General features: G+C 35.4%; 1 protein-coding gene across 3 annotated transcripts; it reads left to right on the top strand.

Moving 5' to 3' along the window:
• Positions 1-703: 703 nt before the first annotated feature.
• On the top strand, positions 704-10,460 carry LOC132756596 (heat shock 70 kDa protein 12B-like). Of its 3 annotated transcripts, none has more exons than XM_060747714.1 (6): positions 704-790; positions 3,048-3,197; positions 5,785-6,104; positions 6,699-6,917; positions 7,665-7,800; positions 7,914-10,460. In XM_060747714.1, the coding sequence occupies exons 3-6, from the start codon at positions 5,790-5,792 to the stop codon at positions 9,185-9,187; spliced, it is 1,944 nt and encodes a 647-aa protein (XP_060603697.1). In that variant the 5' UTR covers positions 704-790; positions 3,048-3,197; positions 5,785-5,789; the 3' UTR covers positions 9,188-10,460. The 3 variants fall into 3 exon arrangements, with proteins under 3 accessions (XP_060603697.1, XP_060603702.1, XP_060603688.1); XM_060747705.1 differs by lacking the exon at positions 704-790 and adding an exon at positions 2,105-2,219; XM_060747719.1 differs by lacking the exon at positions 3,048-3,197 and having other exon boundaries at positions 705-790.
• The last annotated feature ends 10,150 nt before the right edge of the window (positions 10,461-20,610 follow it).

Raw genomic sequence — 20,610 nt, 5'->3', positions numbered from 1 at the left:
ATGAAGTTATAAATTCATACGCCTCTCAAAGGAAGTATGTAATATTTATTAAATGTCACTAATTTCCATTTATAGAATCGGTGTGGCAAAATATCTGACATTTGATTGCAGTTCATATTTCGTGGGTGTACCAAAGCAACGCCGGTTACCTCATAAAAAGTACCTGAAACAGGTTTTAACTGTTATAATACATTTATAGTTTGGCAACTGTCTAAAGTTTATCAAATATCAAAACAATCAATTTTGAAATGCGTGATTGTACTTATTAATATCAACGAAACAATTAAGTTGCCTTCAATATGGTAGTAGGTCGTCATTCTGACGAATGTTCTCTAAAAGAAAAACATATTTCTTAAAATGTGTGTAAAATTCCTTGAAATATGCGGTAAATGTTTATTTCCTATAAATCATATTTGTCATGCAACGGACATAACTTTGATTAAAATCGTTATTACGTTTGCACGAGGCCTGTTTCACTTGTCTGCGTTACAAGATATACACTTTTAAATACGTATAACTATAGATAGAAAAACACGCACACTTTAAGGCGTACAATCAACGCTTTAAACGTGGCTGATTAAAACGTACGTCTTGATCTTTCGTATGACACTTAATCTACTTTACAATGATATTATTCGCAAAAACTAAAAAGTTCTTCAAACAAAATCCAGGAAGTTATTTCTATATTTAGCTTTTTGGGAATTCGTTATCTGCCCTGATATATTATCTGTATTGAAAAGTCCGGAGCTGAAATAACTGTTACTGCTAAAGAATACGATTTGATTTTTATGTAAGTCATTTTCACTCTTTTTGAATGTAATATGATAACTTTGTAACTGATTTTGCATTAATTTTACAGACGATAACTACACAAATATAATATGTATTATTCAACTTGTTGTTTCGTTTTACCTGGCGAAGGATGGGGTGTAGAATTGCAAAGGCAAACGTTCGTAAACACTGCGTTCCCTTGTAAAATGGGGGTTAAATGGAAAGTTTATAATACAGTTTATCTACATTGCCGATAGATACTGAGTGGTATTGCTTTAAGTCGGCGCTTCAACAAAAACGAAGAAAAAAATCAGAAATTTGAGTCAACAAGGAAGTTGTTTTTATTGTGTTTACTATTGCGTTAAACTATCTGTTTAAACATGTTTTAAAATCCTGTCTTTCATTTCCTTATATTAATATTATTTTTGGAGACTCTATAGCCTTTATGTAATGGTTTATAATGCTTAATGTCTTTCTTCCTGGTGCTAATTTTATAAGTCTAAAAATGACATAAACAATGCAATTTTATTAATTAAAGCAAAAGGTTTACTTATATTTGAATTGAATCTGAAACAAGAAATTTGGATAATCTGTAAAGCGTGATAGTTCATTTATATCTTATCAAATTGTTTTACATGTACATCATGTAATTCGGCAGAGAAAAAAACAAATATTTCCATGATTGAGTGGAATGCATTCTTCTTTGCACATGTGTTGCAAGAATCATTTTCCGTCGTACTTTAAGTGGCATGCCTCCAGATTTATGTACTTAACTTTTTACCTAATATAGATGTGTTTTGGCGGCTTTTCACTCCCTCATTTTTTGAGACATGAAACAGGTTTTAACTGTTATAATACATTTATAATTTGGCAACTGTCTAAAGTATATCAAATATCAAAACAATAAATTTTGAAATGCGTGATTGTACTTATTAATATCAACGAAACAATTAAGTTGTCTTCAATATGGAAGTAGGTCGTCATTCTCACGAATGTTCTCTAAAAGTAAACATATTCCTTGAAATGTGTGTAAAATTCCTTGAAATATGCGGTTAATGTTTGTTAACTATAAATTTCGTTTGTCGTGCAACGGACATAACTTTGATTAGAATCGTTATAACTTTTGCACGAGGTTGCGTTACTAGATATACACCATTAAATACGTATAACTATAGATAGAAAAACACACACACTTTAAGGCGTACAATCAACGTTTTAAACCTTGTGTGGCTGATTAAAACGTACTTCTTGATCTTTCGTATGACACTTAATCTACTTTACAATGATACTATTCACAGAAACTAAAAAGTTCTTCAAACAAAATCCAGGAAGTTATTTCTATATTTAGCTTTTTGAGAATTCGAACTCTGCCCTGATATATTATCTGTATTGAAAAGTCCGGAGCTGATATTACTGTTACTGCTAAAGAAGACGATTTTGATTTTTTTGTAAGTCAATTTTACTCTTTTTGAAATGTTATATAATAATTTTGTAACTGTTTTTGCATTAATTTTATAATTTTAAAGGCGATAACTATACAAATATAATATGTATTATTCAACTTGTAGTTTCGTTTTATCTAGCGAAGGTTGGGTGTAATATTGCAAGGGCAAACGTTCGAAACCACTGCGTTCCCTTGTAAAATGGAGGTTAAGTGGAAAGTTTATAATGCAATGTATCTGCATTGCCGATAAATACGATGGTGTCTTACTTTAAGTTGTTTTTATTGTGTTTACTATTGCGGTTAAACTATCTGTAAAAATCCTGTCTTTTATTTCCTTTTATTAATAATATTTTTGGAGAGTTTATAGGCTTTATGTAATGATTGATAATGCTTAATTTCTTTCTCCCAAGTGCTAGTTTTATAATTCTCAAATGCCAGAAACAATGTAATTCTATTACTTTAGGAAAAAGGTTTTTATTATATTTGAATGGAATCTGAAACAAGAAATTTTGATAATCTGTGAAGGATGATAAATCATTTATATATAATCAAATTGTTTTACATGTACATCATGTATTTCGGAAGAAAAGAAATATTTCCATGATCGGTCGGAATGCATTCTTTTTGCGCATGTGTTTCGAAAATAATTTTCCATCGCTCTTAAAGTGGCATGCCTCCAGATTCATGTGTTTAACTTTTTACCTCATATAGACGTGTTTTGACGGTTTTTCACTCCCTAATTTTTGGGCCCATAAACAGTGAAAATGCTTATTTTGGCCCAACACTTGTTTTCGTTATGAGAAATATTGTTAAAAAGTGATTACTTTTCCAGTGCCGTCCCCTATAAATAAAGTACATCAAAGGGTTTCCAGAGGGGAATGTATCCCCTTCTGCTAAGGGATTTGAAAGTAGTCAGCAACCCTCGTCGCTAAGAAGATTTTGGACTTTGAGAGGCTTAAATTGGTCTAACGCCGATTTTAAGGTAACGTGTAACCAACGCTAAAAAGCTTTTGACTCTATTTCAATCTACTTAGAAGTTGCAATACTTTAAAATCAGTTTTCATGGAAACATCAGCGCAAAATAGTGATTTTTGGCAATTTTGAGATGACCACCAATGTCAAAATGCTTGATTCAATTAAATTACGGATTACTTCATTTTGACATTGTAATTGATTAAATTACTGATTACTGACAGGAGTAATCAGATAACGTTTATAATTACTGATTACATGTACATAAGTTAAGAAATACAATGGTTCAACACTATCGTTTTATTGAACATTTCAATACAACAAATATTCAAAAAACAATCCTGCTTAGTTTTACAGTAATAAATTCAGTCTACATATGTGCATCTGTGGCCTCCTATTTACTAAGCTATTTTCTCATATGAAACGCAGTGTGTGCATTTAGCTCTCACATTGCCATCATCAGGAATTTTTTCTTGTAATATGAAGTATTTAAAATAAGCAGGCATATTTCCTGCCATGCTTGCGTATTGCTTTCTTTTCAATATGACGAACATCATTTTGTACTTGTTGCTTCTACATGGACTTAACAATACCAAAATGCAACAGAAAATGTTATCATATCTCACTTTTTGTCAGAAATTGCAGCTTATACCAGCTCTTTACTGAACCTGTTAAGTCTTCTCAATAAGTGATAATATACCTGTTCAGGCAATTGTTATAATTTCACAGTTAAATTAAAGTGGTATAATTGTGACAATCATTTATGTATTTTGTAAATCAGTCAGTGATCTTTTTATCACCTTATTAAATCACCTGTGTCATCAAATCTGACCTGGTTGACTGCATGTAATTCACCTACACTACCTAAGACAATTAGTAGGTATTGACACTGGTACTTTTTTAACCTTTATAAATTATGTATGTTTGTTCAGCATTTTTTTTAGCTTAACATGTATTGTAATCATACATGTAATCATTGTGAATACTGATTAATTTGTCATGTAATTGATAAAATTATGATTAAATTACAGGGAAAAAATTATGATTGCTGATTACTGTGATTATTCAAAAAATTGTAATCGATTAAATTAAATTAAATTACCGATTAGCATTAGCCATGTCTGATGTCCACCGTTGCCATGGTTACATGAAATATAAAATTGATCATGCTGTTACAAAAGCTATGGTACAGTCAACAGTTATTATTTTCAATGAAAAACACCATTTTTCACAATAAAGAGGTTCACAGTAAAGGGTTAAAAGAAAAACATTTTGAAGTGAATACAGAAAGTAATTCAAAATGCGCATTCAATATAATTAAATTATCAAAAAGAGGTAAAAATGTGCAAAATAGCAATTACTGCGTTTGTCATTTAGTAGAATGTGATGATAAATACAGCAAAATCAGTCATTTTTTTCTTGAAATATATTGGTTCATCTGAGGGCATGCAGCCTTACAACTGTAAGTATGCAAAATGACAAGCAAAAAGACTAATCTTTTATTCGTTAACACTTTAGCGGTCAGATTTTTGCCTAAATCATCATCAAACTTGGTCAGGATGCTTGTCTAGGTAATAGCTCAGATTTGTGCGGACATGGGTTATCTCGGATGAAAAACTAGGTCACATGAGCTAAAAATAAAGAAAAACCTTGTTAACACTCTAGTGGTCACATTTTTAACTCAATTTTTATCGAACTTAGTCAGGGTAGTTGTGTAGGTAATTGCTCAGATGAGTTTAAACATGGGTTTTCTCAGATGAAAAACTAGTTCATAGGAGCTAAAAATAGAAAAACCTTGTTAACACTCTAGTTATCGGATTCTTGACTTAATTATAATCAAACTTAGTCAGGATGCTTGTCTAGGTAACTGCTCAGAAAAGTTTAAACATGGGTCATCTCAGATCAAAATCTATGTCAGAGGAGCTAAAAATTAAAAAACCCTTTTAACACTCTAGTGATCACATTCTTGAATAAATCATCATAGACATGGTCAGGATGCTTTTCTAGGGAATTGCTCGGATGACTTTAAACATGGGTCATCTCGGATGAAAAACTAGGTCTTAGGAGCTAAAAATTGAAAAATCTTGTTAACACTCTAGTGGCTACGTTTTATCCACATATCCAAAAAATTGGTCTGAAAGTTTGTTTTGAAAATTTATAGGTCTAGTTAGATAATGGGTTACCTTGGATCAAAAACTAGGCCATACGGCCCAAATATGGAAAACCTTGTTAACATTCTAATGGTCACATTTTTTACTCAATTATTATCAAAAATTTTCAGGATGGTTGTCTAGGTAATTGCTCAAATGAGTTGGAACATGGGTCATCTCAGGTGAAAAACTACGTCACTGGAGCAAAAACTAGAACAAGAAATGTTTCCATAGGACACGGGTGCCCCTACTCGCCACCGATTTGTCAATCCTATGTCTCAAGGTCAAATATTTTTTGTTTGGCTACATGTGCCCACGTTGAGGAACTAAACATATTTTGTTACAATTGGACTTATCTATCTCGCTTAGCAGAGACTAAATATTACAATTGTATGTATATAAATTGTAAAACTTAAGATTTAAAAAGTTTGTAATTTGATTTCATAGATAAAATGGGTGGTAAAGGCGAACACTCTTTCTCCCGCCATCTTCTGGTCGCAGCTTTTGACTTTGGAACAACATACAGTGGCTACGCTTTTTCCTTTCGCGACGAGCCGATGAAAATACAAACAAATCAGGGGTGGAACGCTGGCAGCGAGAAACTTATATCACTGAAAACACCCACATGCGTTCTCCTGAATCAACATAAGCAGTTTGACTCGTTTGGGTTTGAGGCAGAGAACAGGTACTCTGATCTTGCCGAAGATGACAAACACCATGGGTGGATGTTATTTCGCAGGTTTAAGATGTTGTTGCACAATAATGAGGTAAATATATTTAACAATCTATCAAATTGCTCAAAATCATCACTTTAAAAGTGACAATTATTGTCTAGAGATATTTTGTTAGTTTCCGTATCAGTCGAACATAAACAACAGCTAACTGAAAACAAAAACGTTCATAACGTTACACTTTTAAGAATATGTTTTAATATTTACTATGATTGATCTCATTAATTCCTTTTAAATTTTGAAACAAAGATTTATTCCCTCTACTTTCCTTTATTATTGTGTCCGCCCCTTCTCCATACTCATTCCTTAAATTTTCGTCTCCATTTAAGTATGCTCTGTAATTTTTAAATCAATAGTTTTTCTCTAATATGCTTTCAATGTTTATATTGATTGGTCACCCTTTCCCTATTGCGGCCTCGCATTTCTTTCGCCAAACTAAAAGTGGTAATTTGGTTAAATAATATCGGGGGATCCGAAATTCATATTTTATACAATACTTGTTAGAACCTACGTCATAAGCAATGAAATATTAAGTAGGCATAGTTTATTACTTATCTACTCTATGTATAATTTTTACAGGGTACAGGTATATTTTGATTATTTATAAAGATCCATGTTTATCATTAAAAGGGTTTGAATAGATCATCAAAGGTAAAAGACATTAATGGGAAAGCTATGCCTGCAATGGAGATATTTTCTATGGCAATTAGATTTCTCCGAGATCATTTGCTAACAGCACTCAACAAACAGACAGTTGGTTTAAATGAAAAGGACATACAATATGTCGTTACAGTACCAGCTATTTGGAATGACAACGCCAAACAATTCATGAGGGAAGCTGCGATTATGGTATAAAACTTTGTTCTTTCGACTACTTAGCCGAATATTAAGAGCAGATAGGTAATTTTCCAGAAGTCGCTCTTTCGATATTCGGGCGGCGATGAAAAATAACTCCATGGCAATGCATTTTAGACATTGAGTCAAGTGATCATTTGTTTCTAATCGCGGATTAAAAAATCTTGCAGGATAGTAATATGTCATTTAAAGAGCAGTTTGTAAATTCTGATTAGTTATCCAGAAAAGATTTTTAGTTGGACTAACCGTCAATATGACACAAATGTGTTCATAAAATCAATTTATTGTGCCTTAAATAATGTACAAAGGGCACCTGAGACTTCCTCAACCAGTACAGCCGGAACTTCGCCGAATTACCTATACTGTGTCGGTGTGACGTTTAACCCAATCAAATAAAACAAAAAATACGAAGGTTAATTTGACCACTTGCTTTATGGTGCAAAACATGTTAAGTGCTGTTTCGTTTTAAATGTGTAATATCAGTTAAACACTATTTATAACTTAGAAGCTTTTAAGTAATATCTTAAATCTAATGTGAAAACTATTCTTACATTTACCTCTAGGATATTTTTACTCTATTGAAAGGAGGTCATGAAAGTAAACATCAACGAAAAGGCATTTAGTCTGATGATTAGTAAGAGAATACAGCTGCAATAATCCTCTGACGCTCACAGAAACATTTCATTTTTCATTTGAAGTTGATAAAGATAATTTCTAACATTGTATTGCATTTACCTACAGGCAGGACTGGATTCAACACGTTTGAAACTTTCTCTTGAACCAGAGGCAGCCTCGATTTGGTGTCAAATGGTATCAACTGATCTTAAGAAGTCTGTGTCTGATGTCGGATGCCAGTACATGGTTGTTGACTTGGGAGGTAAATTATCTGGGCTTTTTTCCTTTGTAAATAAGAGAACATTGCATTCTGAAACGGCTTTGAATAGTGTAGGCTTTATGTGAAGTCTATATGCTTTACCATATTTATTTTAGGAGGAACAGCCGACATATCAGTTCATGAAAAGAAAGCCGATAACTCTCTTAAAGAAATTCACAAAGCAAGTGGTGGTCCTTGGGGTGGTACTGCTGTCGACAAGAACTATTTTGACTGGCTGACAACTCTATTTGGAGAAGGCACAATGAAGAGGTTTAAAAAAGAACAAATGGCTGACTATTTCGATGTCCAGAGAGAGTTTGAAATAAAGAAGCGGAACATAACAACGAATTCACAGGGGAAAATCACATTCAGGGTGTCTGCTTCACTCAGAGAAATATATCAAGAGGTCGAAAATTCAGACTTAAAGATGAAAGTCATAGCTATGGGATTAGCTGACAAAGTTACATTCACCGGCGATAAACTGCGACTAGATGTATCGATTGTACAAGATTGGTTTGAGGCCCCAATAAACGAAATAGTTGCCCATGTGCAACATCTCCTTGCCGAAATAAAAATGAAGAATGTGCAGAGAATATTGCTCGTTGGTGGGTTTGGGGAATGCCAGCTTGTTCATGATAACTTGAAAAGAAATATTCCAAACAAAACTATAATAATACCCAATGAACCTGGTCTTGCTGTCCTGAAAGGAGCAGTTCGGTTTGGACACATGCCAAATGTAGTGTCTTCCAGAGTGATGAAGTATACATATGGAGTTTCAGTGGTGACTGTCGATGATACAGAATCACTTTCTGATTCTGATAACGAGGACAATAAGTCATTTCCAAACAGTGGCTCAGAGAGTGACGATGAAAAATCATCTTCTGAAGATGATGACCATCACGTTTTGTTCGATGATCAACTACAAATATACGACTCAGAGTCAGATGATGATTACAACGAATTTGATTTTGGTATGTACTTTGGCAATAGTCAGCTATGTCTCGACGGCGGTAGCCAAGGTGATAACCAGTCGAATACGGATGAAGAGTCAGATAAAGATGAAAACGTTACTGAAGACGTATTTGACAAGTTTGTCGAAGTAGGTGATGAAATTCCTGTTGGTCACGAAGTACGTAGAGTTTATACTCCAATGAATCCTCGTATGGTGGAGATACCCGTTTATTGTACCAGTGATCCCAACCCACAGTTTGTAACCGACCCAGGGTGCGAACAGCTTGGTGTTCTGTCAATAGAATTCCCAGACGGAGAAACCTGTGAAGACAACAACAATGAAGTTACATTGATATTTGGTGATACAGAGCTTGTTGTCAAAGCGAAAATCTTACGCACGGGGCTTGAATTTTTCACAAAAATTGACTGTCTGAAATAAAGATATTTTGTTTAAATGGTAAACGAAAAGACAAAAACGTAAAACATTTTTACAAGCATTTTGATCAAGCACATTCTGCGTAGGGCAAAAAGCAATACCAAAAGAAAATATATTTTAATCAGTATTTCTGCATTTCCGCGTTCGGGGATTTTCAGAGTTGATAGACCTTAAATGTTGAATTTGATTCTTTAGTAAGAACCTTCGTATTCAAGCATTAAGTCTTCGATTAAATAGTAACAGATAAATACTGTCTCTTTTGTTAAAATGGTCTATTAAATCACTGTCCGGTCGATTAACAGATATGTTTACCGATCCCGTTTTTGTTCGATTGTTCTCTATACAAAAGACAATGTGTCAAGTCGAGAAATATATGTTCATAAGATAGAGCATTGCATAATGATAACCGTATATCCCGTAGCACATGAATATTGAAATAATGAAAAATTTGCAAAAATAAAGCTGAATTGTCATGCCCGGCACACTGTCGCTCCACTTCAAATTGTGGTGTACAGTAAAACAGCGAACGGCATTTCCGAAATAGAGCGCGAGGCCGATTTAACGGCTAATTGTTTATATTTTTGTGTTGTAATTCATTTCAGTTGTACTTTTTTCAAAAATAGACCAATGTAGTTCCTCGAAGGATTGTTTTAGGCTTTCAATGATCCAAAGTGTTCATTGAACGCCACATTTTCTTGTTTATCATATTTTATATCCTTAGAACGACTGACACTTTATCAAATAATTTCATAGAGTTTCCCACCTTACAAAAGTCTTACAATTTCATGAAAACGTGGCTTATTTGTGTTTGATCTGAACATGTACGTTGGACAATTAATTACAGAATGTTATAGTTAAACGAACTCAGAAGTAATGATCCATTTAATGTGCCCCATACATTGCATACTTTTGTCTCTGTTCTGCACCTTGAATATCTAACTTTTCGAAAAGCATAACATTTTGAACGGGAACAAACGCGTTACACATACAATGTACCTGCTCGGAAACAGTTATTCGCGATAGAACTGAAAATATTCGATTTTGTCGAATTTGCACGGACATAAGTTTTTCATAACCATGCCAAAAATCAAATAAGTGGCACCCTGTATTACGTCAGGCATATGATTCAATCATCGGGCCTCATCCTAATTTGTAACATAAATAATGGAATTTAAGGCAGCCACAGGTGACACACTGCCGATTACATTCATTACACTATATTTGTTGAAAGGATATCACACTTTATTAGTTGTCTTTTAAAGGTTTATATATCTCAGTCTCAACACTTGATCATACCCTTTTTTAACTTATTCATACTATTTAGACTACGTTCCCCTAAATCGCCAAATTAATATAACCTTTCCCTCATCATCGAATCTTTCGCTCCATCTTTGCCATTTCGCTCCACTACTTTCACAATATAGACTTACAAATTTAAGAAATCCTTCAGGAGTACTTTACAATGCTCGAAGAACAATTCCTTATTATTACAGGTTGTACCTTGAAAAGTAAAAGGTTAAAGGCTATTTGATATAATTTGATACTTTTGTTCGTAATTATCTATAAAATACTTTTACAAATTGCGCATGCACGTGAAAAAAAATTGTAGCAAACAAGGTATATAATCGTTTGGTTTGTTGTTGAATTTTTATGGGGTGGGGACCTGATCACAATGGGTTCAGAGTATCTAAATTGAGCGATCGAATATAAATATGAATTGAATATGTATCAATTATATATTGGTAATTACATGTTTTGTTGCATCAAATTTCATTTCGTGTAATACATGTAAATACAATGCAACGAAGTGACGTTTCGGGCATTTATAAATGACATTATGTGGAAAAAGCACTGAATTAGTTTTTCCCGGGGATCTGTGGACACAGTTAAAATGTTTAACACTTTAAACGTACCACAAGTACTCTTTAAACTATTTTCTGCAAATAAACTTATTCTTAACCAATCGGATTATCCCAGCTATTATTCATTATAACCTCGAACTCAATACTGTTACAAATTGGTTTTAAATGTAAACATAATAAACAGAATGTATATATTTGATATCCAAAGATATATTAAAGTCTGTTTCGGTAAAAATACGATTGAAAATATGTCTGACATTTAAAGGGAGACACAGGCAATATATAGTTTTGTTTTGGTTTTGAATTTTTCATTCATTATTCTGTAAGTGTCCTCAAAATAATTACATTTGGCAGTCACAGAACCAATACTGTTCACCATATAAAGAATAAAAAGTGGTTTCCTAACTTGACCCGCGTGGGTCAAGATAGAGCGTTAAGATTTCACAATAGTTGTCACAGTTAACTGTTGAAACATTAAAGAATATGTCAAATGAATGACTTAGACTTGTTTCAATCATACAATATCAAAAATATATTTCATTGTAACTTCAAAGTTTTGTTCAAGTCACATGATTTGTTTTAAAACCACCCAGCGAATCTGTTTGTGTTTGAATTTCGTTCAAAATATATAGATATATTTTCGCTCAAAATACAAAATATATAGAAAATATATTAAAGTTATACAGAATTTCATGCTAGGTGTTTCGAAAATGTAATTTTAGAGTGATATGAGGAAATAAGACTATTTTAATTTTTTGTCATTAATTTGCCTGAGTATCCCTTTAAAATGCCTACTGTTATACAATTATAACCAAATCCGAGTTCATGACAACAGGTAGACATTTTGTTGTTGATTGACAACTAGTAAAGTCCAGTGACGCTGGATAGACAGACGACAGCTTGGAAAGACAGGCATCGGGGTAGGAGGGATTAGCAGCCCTTGCTACATGTATCATCCGAGACACCTTCATACCAGCTACAGACAGAAACAACAAACAACACCAAAGAGACTTTCCGAGAGGGGGTGAAAGGCTCACCAGGACGGATTCAAGGGAAACAACCGGACTTGTTCAACGGACACTGACTGGGCAGATCGCATCATCTGTTTGCAAGTGTGGAAAGGTGTGTAAAATGCCAGGGGACTGAAGATCCACCAAGCGAGATCAAAGTGCGGTCGGCATCTACAGCATGAGCAGCGCAAAGGTTCAAACATCAGTGAGACGCAGGAAGACACCAGCCAGGATAATCACCATAGTGCTGAAGACATCCAAGCTCATGATGAAGGGGCTAACAGCCAGGATCCCAAAAAATAGATAAATACATGATCCCTAAAGATAAATAGATAAATACAGAATAGATAAATACAGAATCCCTAACAGCCAGGATCCCAACTTGTCAGATCTGTAAGATGGAGAAGCGAGCAAAACAGACAGCAAAACCCATGATGAACCTAGACAGCGACAACAACCCACTACAGAACGGAAGCCGTAAGTCAAGTTGCCTACACAGGAGACAAGAAATCATGGCAGCTGTTTGATGGTGACCTTGATACTATACTCAGTGTAGCCCTCGAAGGCGAAGTAGACAGGAAAATACGCACACTCTCAGCTATCACATATGCAGTTGAGGAGAGGTTTGGCATTCAAGAGAGCCCCAAAGCCCTTCAAGTCAAATCACAAGGAGATGGAGATAAAACGCCTAAGAAGGGAACTGTGTTCCTTAAGAAAGCAGTATAAAAAGCGTCTGAACAGGAGAAGATTGGTCTCAGCGAGTTAAGGGACATCATCAGAAATTAGCTAAAGAGCCTGACCACAGCTGAGAGGCTGGGGAAAGGCAGGAAGACAAGAAGGAGACAGAGAGCAGCATTTATCTCCAACGCGCGTAAGTTCTCCAAAGCCCTGCTCAGTGATAAGAAGTCAGGAAGACTGACAAGCAGCATAGAGGAAACGGGGTATACCTGAGAACAGCACACGCTGACTCCCAGAGTGAAGATCCATTGGGGGAATGCTCGCAGATACGCACAATGGACCAACCTACACATCCATTCAGGTTGACTGAACCAACACTGAGGCAAGTTCCCGCCCATTGTTTTCTCGTTTAGGGACACACGATACTTTGCCTGCTTTTTAAATTTGTCTTTTGACGTCTTATCTGTGATACGCAGGCTTAATAAACTCTGATCCCCTTTCAAAATTCCATTTTATTTAGTTCCGTCCATTGTTTTCTCGTTTAGGGCACACGTGTTTTATTACTTGGGGGACCATACACCGCTTTTAATGGAATGACACTACTTTGTAACATTGAATGTTCCATGATAACCACCGTATGAACACATCTGCGGATGTTTCTAAATTCAAAATTTTACTATTTCATGTTTAAATGTTGAATTCTGCTTAAGCTGGTGCTAGGGGGGCGTGGGCGGTAACTTGCACTTGCCAGTACCGTCCATGAACAGGCTAAATCAAACCGAGTCTGCGACATTTTCAATTTTGCCGTGTTGGGCTTTCTTTATGGATTCTGTATTTATCTATTTCATGATCACATCCGTGTTATTTGTGCCGTGTGGTGGCTGTAAAAAGTCTCCCCGTCATTTAATCAATGATGTTATATTTTCGATCCTTGAAAATCGTTCAGCACGACATTATTGTTGTCCTTGTGGTATTTTGAGTTCCAACTTTTCGGCATTTTCTAGTTGGTCGGTTCCAATATTCCTACTTGAATAATGTTGAATCACCCTTAGGATATGTTGCCTGCTTTTTAAATTTGTCTTTTGACGTCTTATCTGTGATACGCAGGATTCATAACCTCTGATCCCCTTTCAAAATTCCATTTTATTTAGTTCCGCCCATTGTTTTCTCGTTTCGGGCACACGTTTTTTATTACTTGGGGGACCATACGCCGCTTTTAATGGAATGACACTACTGTGTCACATTGAAGGTTCCATGATATCCGCCGTATGAACACATCTGCGGATGTTTCGTAATTCAAAATTTTACTATTTCATGTTTAAATGTTGAATTCTGCTTAAGCCGGTGCTAGGGGCGTGGGCGGTAACTTTCCAGTACCGTCCATGAACAGGCTCAATCAAACCGAGCCTGCAACATTTTCAATTTTGCCGTGTTGGGCTTTCTTTAGGGATTCTGTATTTATCTATTTGAGGAAAGCCCGATCAGGGTCAGCCCCAAGACAAAGTGGGATCCATTTTAAGGTCTACAAGAACTGCCCGAAGCTGTTGAAGAAACTGTGGAACCTCATCAAGATCGTCTGGCGTAAAGGAACAGTATCTTATTGCTGGAAGGAAGCAAGAGGATGCCTAACACCTAAGGAGAAGAAGTCGGAAAACAGCAGCCAGTTCCGAACAATATCCTTTCTGAGTGTAGAGGACAAGATATTCTTCTCAATTGTCGTCAAGAGGATATCTGCCTTCGTGACAGAAAATGATTATGTCAACACTGCAGTCCAGAAGGGTGGCATTTCAGGCTTTTCAGGATTTCTTGAACATACCGCAGCCATAACACAGAGAAGCAGGCGTCAACAATAGTGACCTCGCAGTAGTTTTGTTACACCTTGCCAACGCCTATGGATCTATTCCAAACCAGGTGATTGAACATGCCATGGATCACTATCATTTCCCAGACAAGATAAAGATGCTGATACGAAGCTTCTACAGCAATGTTCGTCTTAGATTCAGCACTCCAGACTTTACCACTGACTGGATCAAGGTAGAAAGGGGTATAGTTACAGGATGTACAGTCTCAGTCATCTTGTTTGTCCTTGGAATGAATCTCATCTTGAAGGCAGCAGAACAGGAGACAAGGGGTCCCAAGATGACATCGGGCATATGGATGCCCCCAACCAGACGGTTTATGGACGATATAACCATAACAAAAGAATCCCACATACAATCAAGATGGATTCTTGGTGCTCTGGAAAAAACACCATCCTTGGCAAGAATAAAGTTCAAGCAAAGAATGTCAAGGTACCTTGTTCTCAGGAAGGGGAAAATACTACCACATGTGGACCTCAAGATTCAAGGCGAAGACATCCCGAGGATCATAGACAATCCTATCAAGTGCCTTGGGAAGTGGCTTGATGCTACCCTTAAGGACAAGGAAGATATCAATCAACACCAGGTTAGTCTGAGCCAGAATCTGTAGACTATAGACAAGACAGGGCTTCAAGGAAAGTTCAAGGTTCGGATGTACCAACACTCACTCCTATCAAGGCTTAGCTGGCCCTTGATGCTGTACGAGATCCCAACATCGACAGCAGAATCCCTAGAGCATCAGATGAATAAGCACATTCGTGGAATAAGCACACAAGTGGTTTGGCCTCCCGCAATGTTTCACAAGTCTAGGTCTGAACACTGCAACAGGGGAACTCCAGCTACCAGCCTCTTCATTGGTCGAAGAGTTAATGTCTCAAAGGCTCGCTTACTGATGACACTTAAGGGCTCTCCTGGTGAATGCATTCGAGGAGCCAGTATCGAGCTAAGGACTGGTAGAAAGTGGTAAGTCAGCCAAGCAGTAGAGTCAGCAGAGTCACGCCTCAGACATGCTGACATTGTTGGTACCACAACTGTAGGGCACCTAGGCCTTGGAATGATTGAACGTCAGAGGTAATTAACATCATCCAGATAAGACAGAAGCTCTTTGATCCAGGCCGAAATTAGGAAGGATGAAGAGGAGCAAAGAATGGCACAAATGGTACAGATGGGGAGTCAAGGAGCATCTACCAAGTCGAATCAACCAGAGAGAAAACTTAACTGGTCAGATATCTGGCATATGGGGCTAGTTCGTATAAGCTTCCTTCTCCGCAGCGTGTATGATGTTATACCGACACCAGTTAATCTCCATCGCTTGAAACTAACCGTTGATCCATCGTGTACTCTATGTGGCAAAAGAGGAACACTGGAGCATGTTCTTAGTTCTTGCTCAACAGCGCTGTCACAAAGCCGTTTCAGGTGGAGACACGATATAGTCTTGAGGCAGTTAGCTGACACCCTTGAGAGGTAAAGGAAGAATCATAGAAAACTCCCTCAGAAAGAGAAAGGAATTTCATTTGTTCGCGAGGGCCAAGCTGGAACTACTGGAGCACAAAAGAGTGGGGTCCTGCTGTCATCAAAGACCTTGGAGATGAGAGTAGACCTGGAAAAGCGACTTGTTTTCCCAGAGGTGGTCTATTCAACTGTGCGACCAGACATAGAATTGTTGGCCCACAGGACAAGAAGATTGTGCTCATTGAACTGACGGTAACTTGGGAAGTGAGGTGTTACGAGGCCTACGAACGTAAATCAACCAAATATACCCAGTTAACTGAAGACTGTAGAAAGAAAGGATGGAAAGCCTGGCCTTTCCCAGTAGAAGTCGGGACCAGGGGCTTCCCAGCTATGTCATTGTGGAAGATGCTGACCGAGATAGGAATAACTGGTCATCAAAGAAAGCAAGCCATCCGCTCAGTCAGTAGTGAAGCTGAAAAGGCATCTTGTTGGTTATGGCTGAGGAGAGATGAAAAGAGCTGGTGGAAACTGTCAACATACAGTGGTTTGGTCCCCACTGTGGCCCCACCATATTATAGTGTCCTATTTATAACGGGGCGAAACACTCGATGATGTATGGCACCTACACTGACGATGTTGACAATGTATGCAAAACATGTAATTTCGGTTTCTCTAAATTATCCGATGTTTAGCGGAAAGGGCCGAGAAGTTTGACAAGTCTACTTCCTGTTAAAGCAATAAAAGTTCAAGTTGAAATATATAGGCTCCCAAGAAGGGAAACATGATCGGAAAGTTAAACTTGCATGTAAGACAGTGTACCCATTGAATTGTATAGGCTCGAAAGACAGCGTACATTGATTCTGTTTATATACTATGAACTTTCTTTTCTTTATCTATTATTTTTATCATATATGTTTCTTCCGTATGTTCTGTTTAATCTTATTTTTTTCATATGTTTATGTTGTTCACCACAGAGCAATGAGGTTCTTCCTAAATGTACACATATTATTGCTGTTTAGTGTGATATGGGTTTTATCAAATATAAAACAAGCAATTATCATAGTATTGCAAGCAATCCGTAAGCCCCCTACCGGTAAGAGTCCAAGCAACTTTCTGAAGGGCCATTGGCCATTCACTTATGTTTCTATTTTAAGTAAATTTGTTGAAAAAATTCTTTAAAAGTGATCACAGTGAACAGACAGACAGACAGACTGAAGGACAGTCTAAAGTTATTTTTTAAACATCCCTGTTATCAAAATATAACATTTTAAAAGCAAAATTTTAAAAAAAAGGAGATAACGATGTCATACATGATGTGAGTGTAACAAAGAACAATTAGTAATGAAAGTATGAATATTGAATATTTATTTTGAAATTGAAGTAAATGAAAGTTAAAAGAACAAATAGTAAAAATTAAAAGTTTAAGGAGGAGATAATTCTGGAAATATGGATGCTAGATTTTTAAACCTTGTCATATTATAATGATGTGGGAGTTTGAAGAAAATTCTATCATGATTGAAGAAGTTGGAGTAAAAATTACCAATTTCTCAAAAAAAAAGTCTAAGTTCAAAAGGGGCATAATTCTGGAAATAGTCTTGCTAGAGTATTGAACACTCACAAATGTTGAGTGATAATAAGAAACATTTATATGAAGTTTGAAGTAGATACGTTCAGAAAAAAAGAAGTTATTAAAAAAAAAAATGTTTTTTTTCATGAAAATTTCAAGTTCAAGTTGAACTCAGGGAGGTAATTCTGATAAATTTTGTGCTAGAGTTGTAAACTTTGTCACATATGATGTGGTTGATGACTAGCAACTTATTTTTAAAGTTTGAAGAAAATACCTTAAGAAATAAAGAACTTATAGTGAAAAAACTTAAAAACTAGAATCAGAAATCTTGAAATTCAGTCTATTTGTTGCCATAGCAACCAGAATTTTAAACACAGGAAGATAAGAAAAGGATGAACATAATTTCCATACTGCCATCTACCCATATGTCAAGTTTCATAAAAATATTTTCAATACTTTTTGCGTTATCAATGGATCCAGGTTATGTGTAAAATCTGCCATATTTTCAGTCTATTTGTTGCCATAGCAACCAGAATTTTCAGCATAGGAAAAAAAAGACATGCATAATCTCCATACTGCCATCTATCCATATATAAAGTTTCATAAAAAAGTTTTCAGTACTTTTTGCGTTATCGCGGGATCCAGGTTATGTGTAAAATTTGCCATATTTTCAGTCTATTTGTTGCCATAGCAACCAGAATTTTCAACATAGGAAGAAAAGAAAAAGACGTGCATAATCTCCATACTGCCATCCATCCATATACCAAGTTTCATTAAAATATTTTCAGTACTTTTTGTGTTATCGCGGGATCCAGTTTTGTGGACTGACGGACGGACTGACGGACAGACGGACGAAGGGTAAACCTAAAGTCCCCTCCGGTAAACCGGTAGTGGACTAATAAACATGTTTTACAGTTGGACACTACGCTTTCCTCTTTTGATTGCATCTGACGGACCAAGTGGGAGACTCTATGATGGATAGTTCGTAAAGCCGGCGATTATATTTGTAATAGTTTAATATTATACCTATGATAGGAGAAGGCATTAATTTCTGTAAATAAAAGCATAATAATTACTAGACAATTAAAGACTACAATTGTTTTCAGTAATCTCGAAAATTCAAACATACAATAATGTTGCTAAATGAAATGAAATATTCAAATACTGACATCGTGAAAAGCAACATTGCAATATTTATAAAATGAATTAATGACGTATCCCTATGGACCAGCAATTTAGGGATTCTTTTACTTTTTTAAAAGTGTCAAGCGTTGCTATTTTATGAGAAATAAATCATGCATGATATTTGAAATGACACTCTTTAATAATCTGGTTGTTTGAATCTTATGAGACTTATTTTCATCTTATTTATTATAAACAGTTTCTCCCAGAATCACGTGACTATACACTGTATGTTATTGTTATGAAATCTATTAATAGTAACAAATGGCTGATAAGATAGACATACAGGTAACATGTGAATGGTTGGCAGCTGATAAAGTGCAAATCAAAGTAATTTTGTATGAAAAATCTCGGTATGACACTAGGGGTCTGAATCGTATTGGATGGAGACGGCCCACTGAATTTTCGACCCATATATCCTATCACATTTAAGGCTAAATCCTGGACAAAGCAAATCCGGTACCGAAACTTCATGACCATTTTTTTAAACACCAATGCAGTCCAAGTAAATTTAGCACAAAAAAAATAATACATTAGCCCTTGGAGTTTTTCTGCAGCTTTTAATATCTGTTATCACTATAGAATATTCAAAATAGTAACTGGTGTGTATTCTTGCGCATAGTGCCTCATGAAACCTTCCACACAGAAATGAAATCCTGCAAAAATACATCAAAATCAACCTTTCAAGTACTCAGAAATGATACTTTATGTACACAATTACTAAAGATATACTTAAAATATAACCAGCATCAATTAAGATGACTTGAAATAGGCCATTTCAAAATTTTAAAGATTTACTTTCTAGACTACAACGGGCTGGGTCTAATTCCGTACCGAGGTGACACCGGATACACAGAGAAAACTAATAAACCATCTTTGCGTTGATAGTTTATCGCACTGAAAGGCAATTAAACATTAACTTTATCGTATGTAACGGCAGGAATATTGATTTCAGCTAAATAATATATTTTTTCGATAGTGCATAAGAATAATTTGTTTATGCAGACACCACTTTTACAGTAAAATTGCATTGTTGTATGCAGTAATTAAGCATTTATATTTTCATAGTCACTTTGCATATATTCGATGATCGGTAATAATTTGTCGGTAATTTTCGGATGCTGAAAAAAATCATACGTACAACGGTATTTGTATAAAGTAGAATTACAAATATAATTATAATCATATAACTTGCTTTACAAGCCTCGGTGACAAGGTGTTAGATTCTAAACTAGTTTCAAATTGAAGACAGTGAATTTTTATGTTTTCTTTTATAATACTTTTTGTATTTTGCAAAACTTAACCGTTTACCAAAATTATGAAATAAAAAAGTGCTAGAAATGAAACACACGATTTATCAACTTATGTTTCATAAAGTTAAAAGATATAATAAAAATCAATTTATGAAAACTACACACAGGATTTTTCCGATATTCGAACTTGCGCCTACTACATGTAGATTACAACTTCGTCATACTTACCACTAGGCCATCGAGCAGTATAAATTGATATAATTATACATGTAATTATGCTTACAATAAAATTGTAAACATTAATCATAATAAGTTATGTAAGCAAACGATACAGCTCCCGAAAATTATTGAGTCTCGGGTAAATATTGCCAAACAATACTTGCTTATTTAATAATGATAACAGTTTCTTGACAAAATTGCTAAGCAAGTTTGATTCAAATATGATGTTTTATTATAACAGAAGATAATATTTTGCTTAAAACTCTCAGCAAGAAAGATATAATTGTGGCAAGTAAATGAAAACGTGTTTATGAATAAACATTACTCAACTTATTGTTCCTCTT

The sequence above is a fragment of the Ruditapes philippinarum genome, unplaced genomic scaffold, assembly GCF_026571515.1.
Source record: "Ruditapes philippinarum isolate M1 unplaced genomic scaffold, ASM2657151v2 ctg2786_1_1_1_1, whole genome shotgun sequence".
Lineage (NCBI taxonomy): Eukaryota > Metazoa > Mollusca > Bivalvia > Venerida > Veneridae > Ruditapes > Ruditapes philippinarum.
The sequence above is the reverse complement of the archived record's forward strand: the minus strand, read 5'-3'. Positions and strand labels throughout refer to the sequence as shown.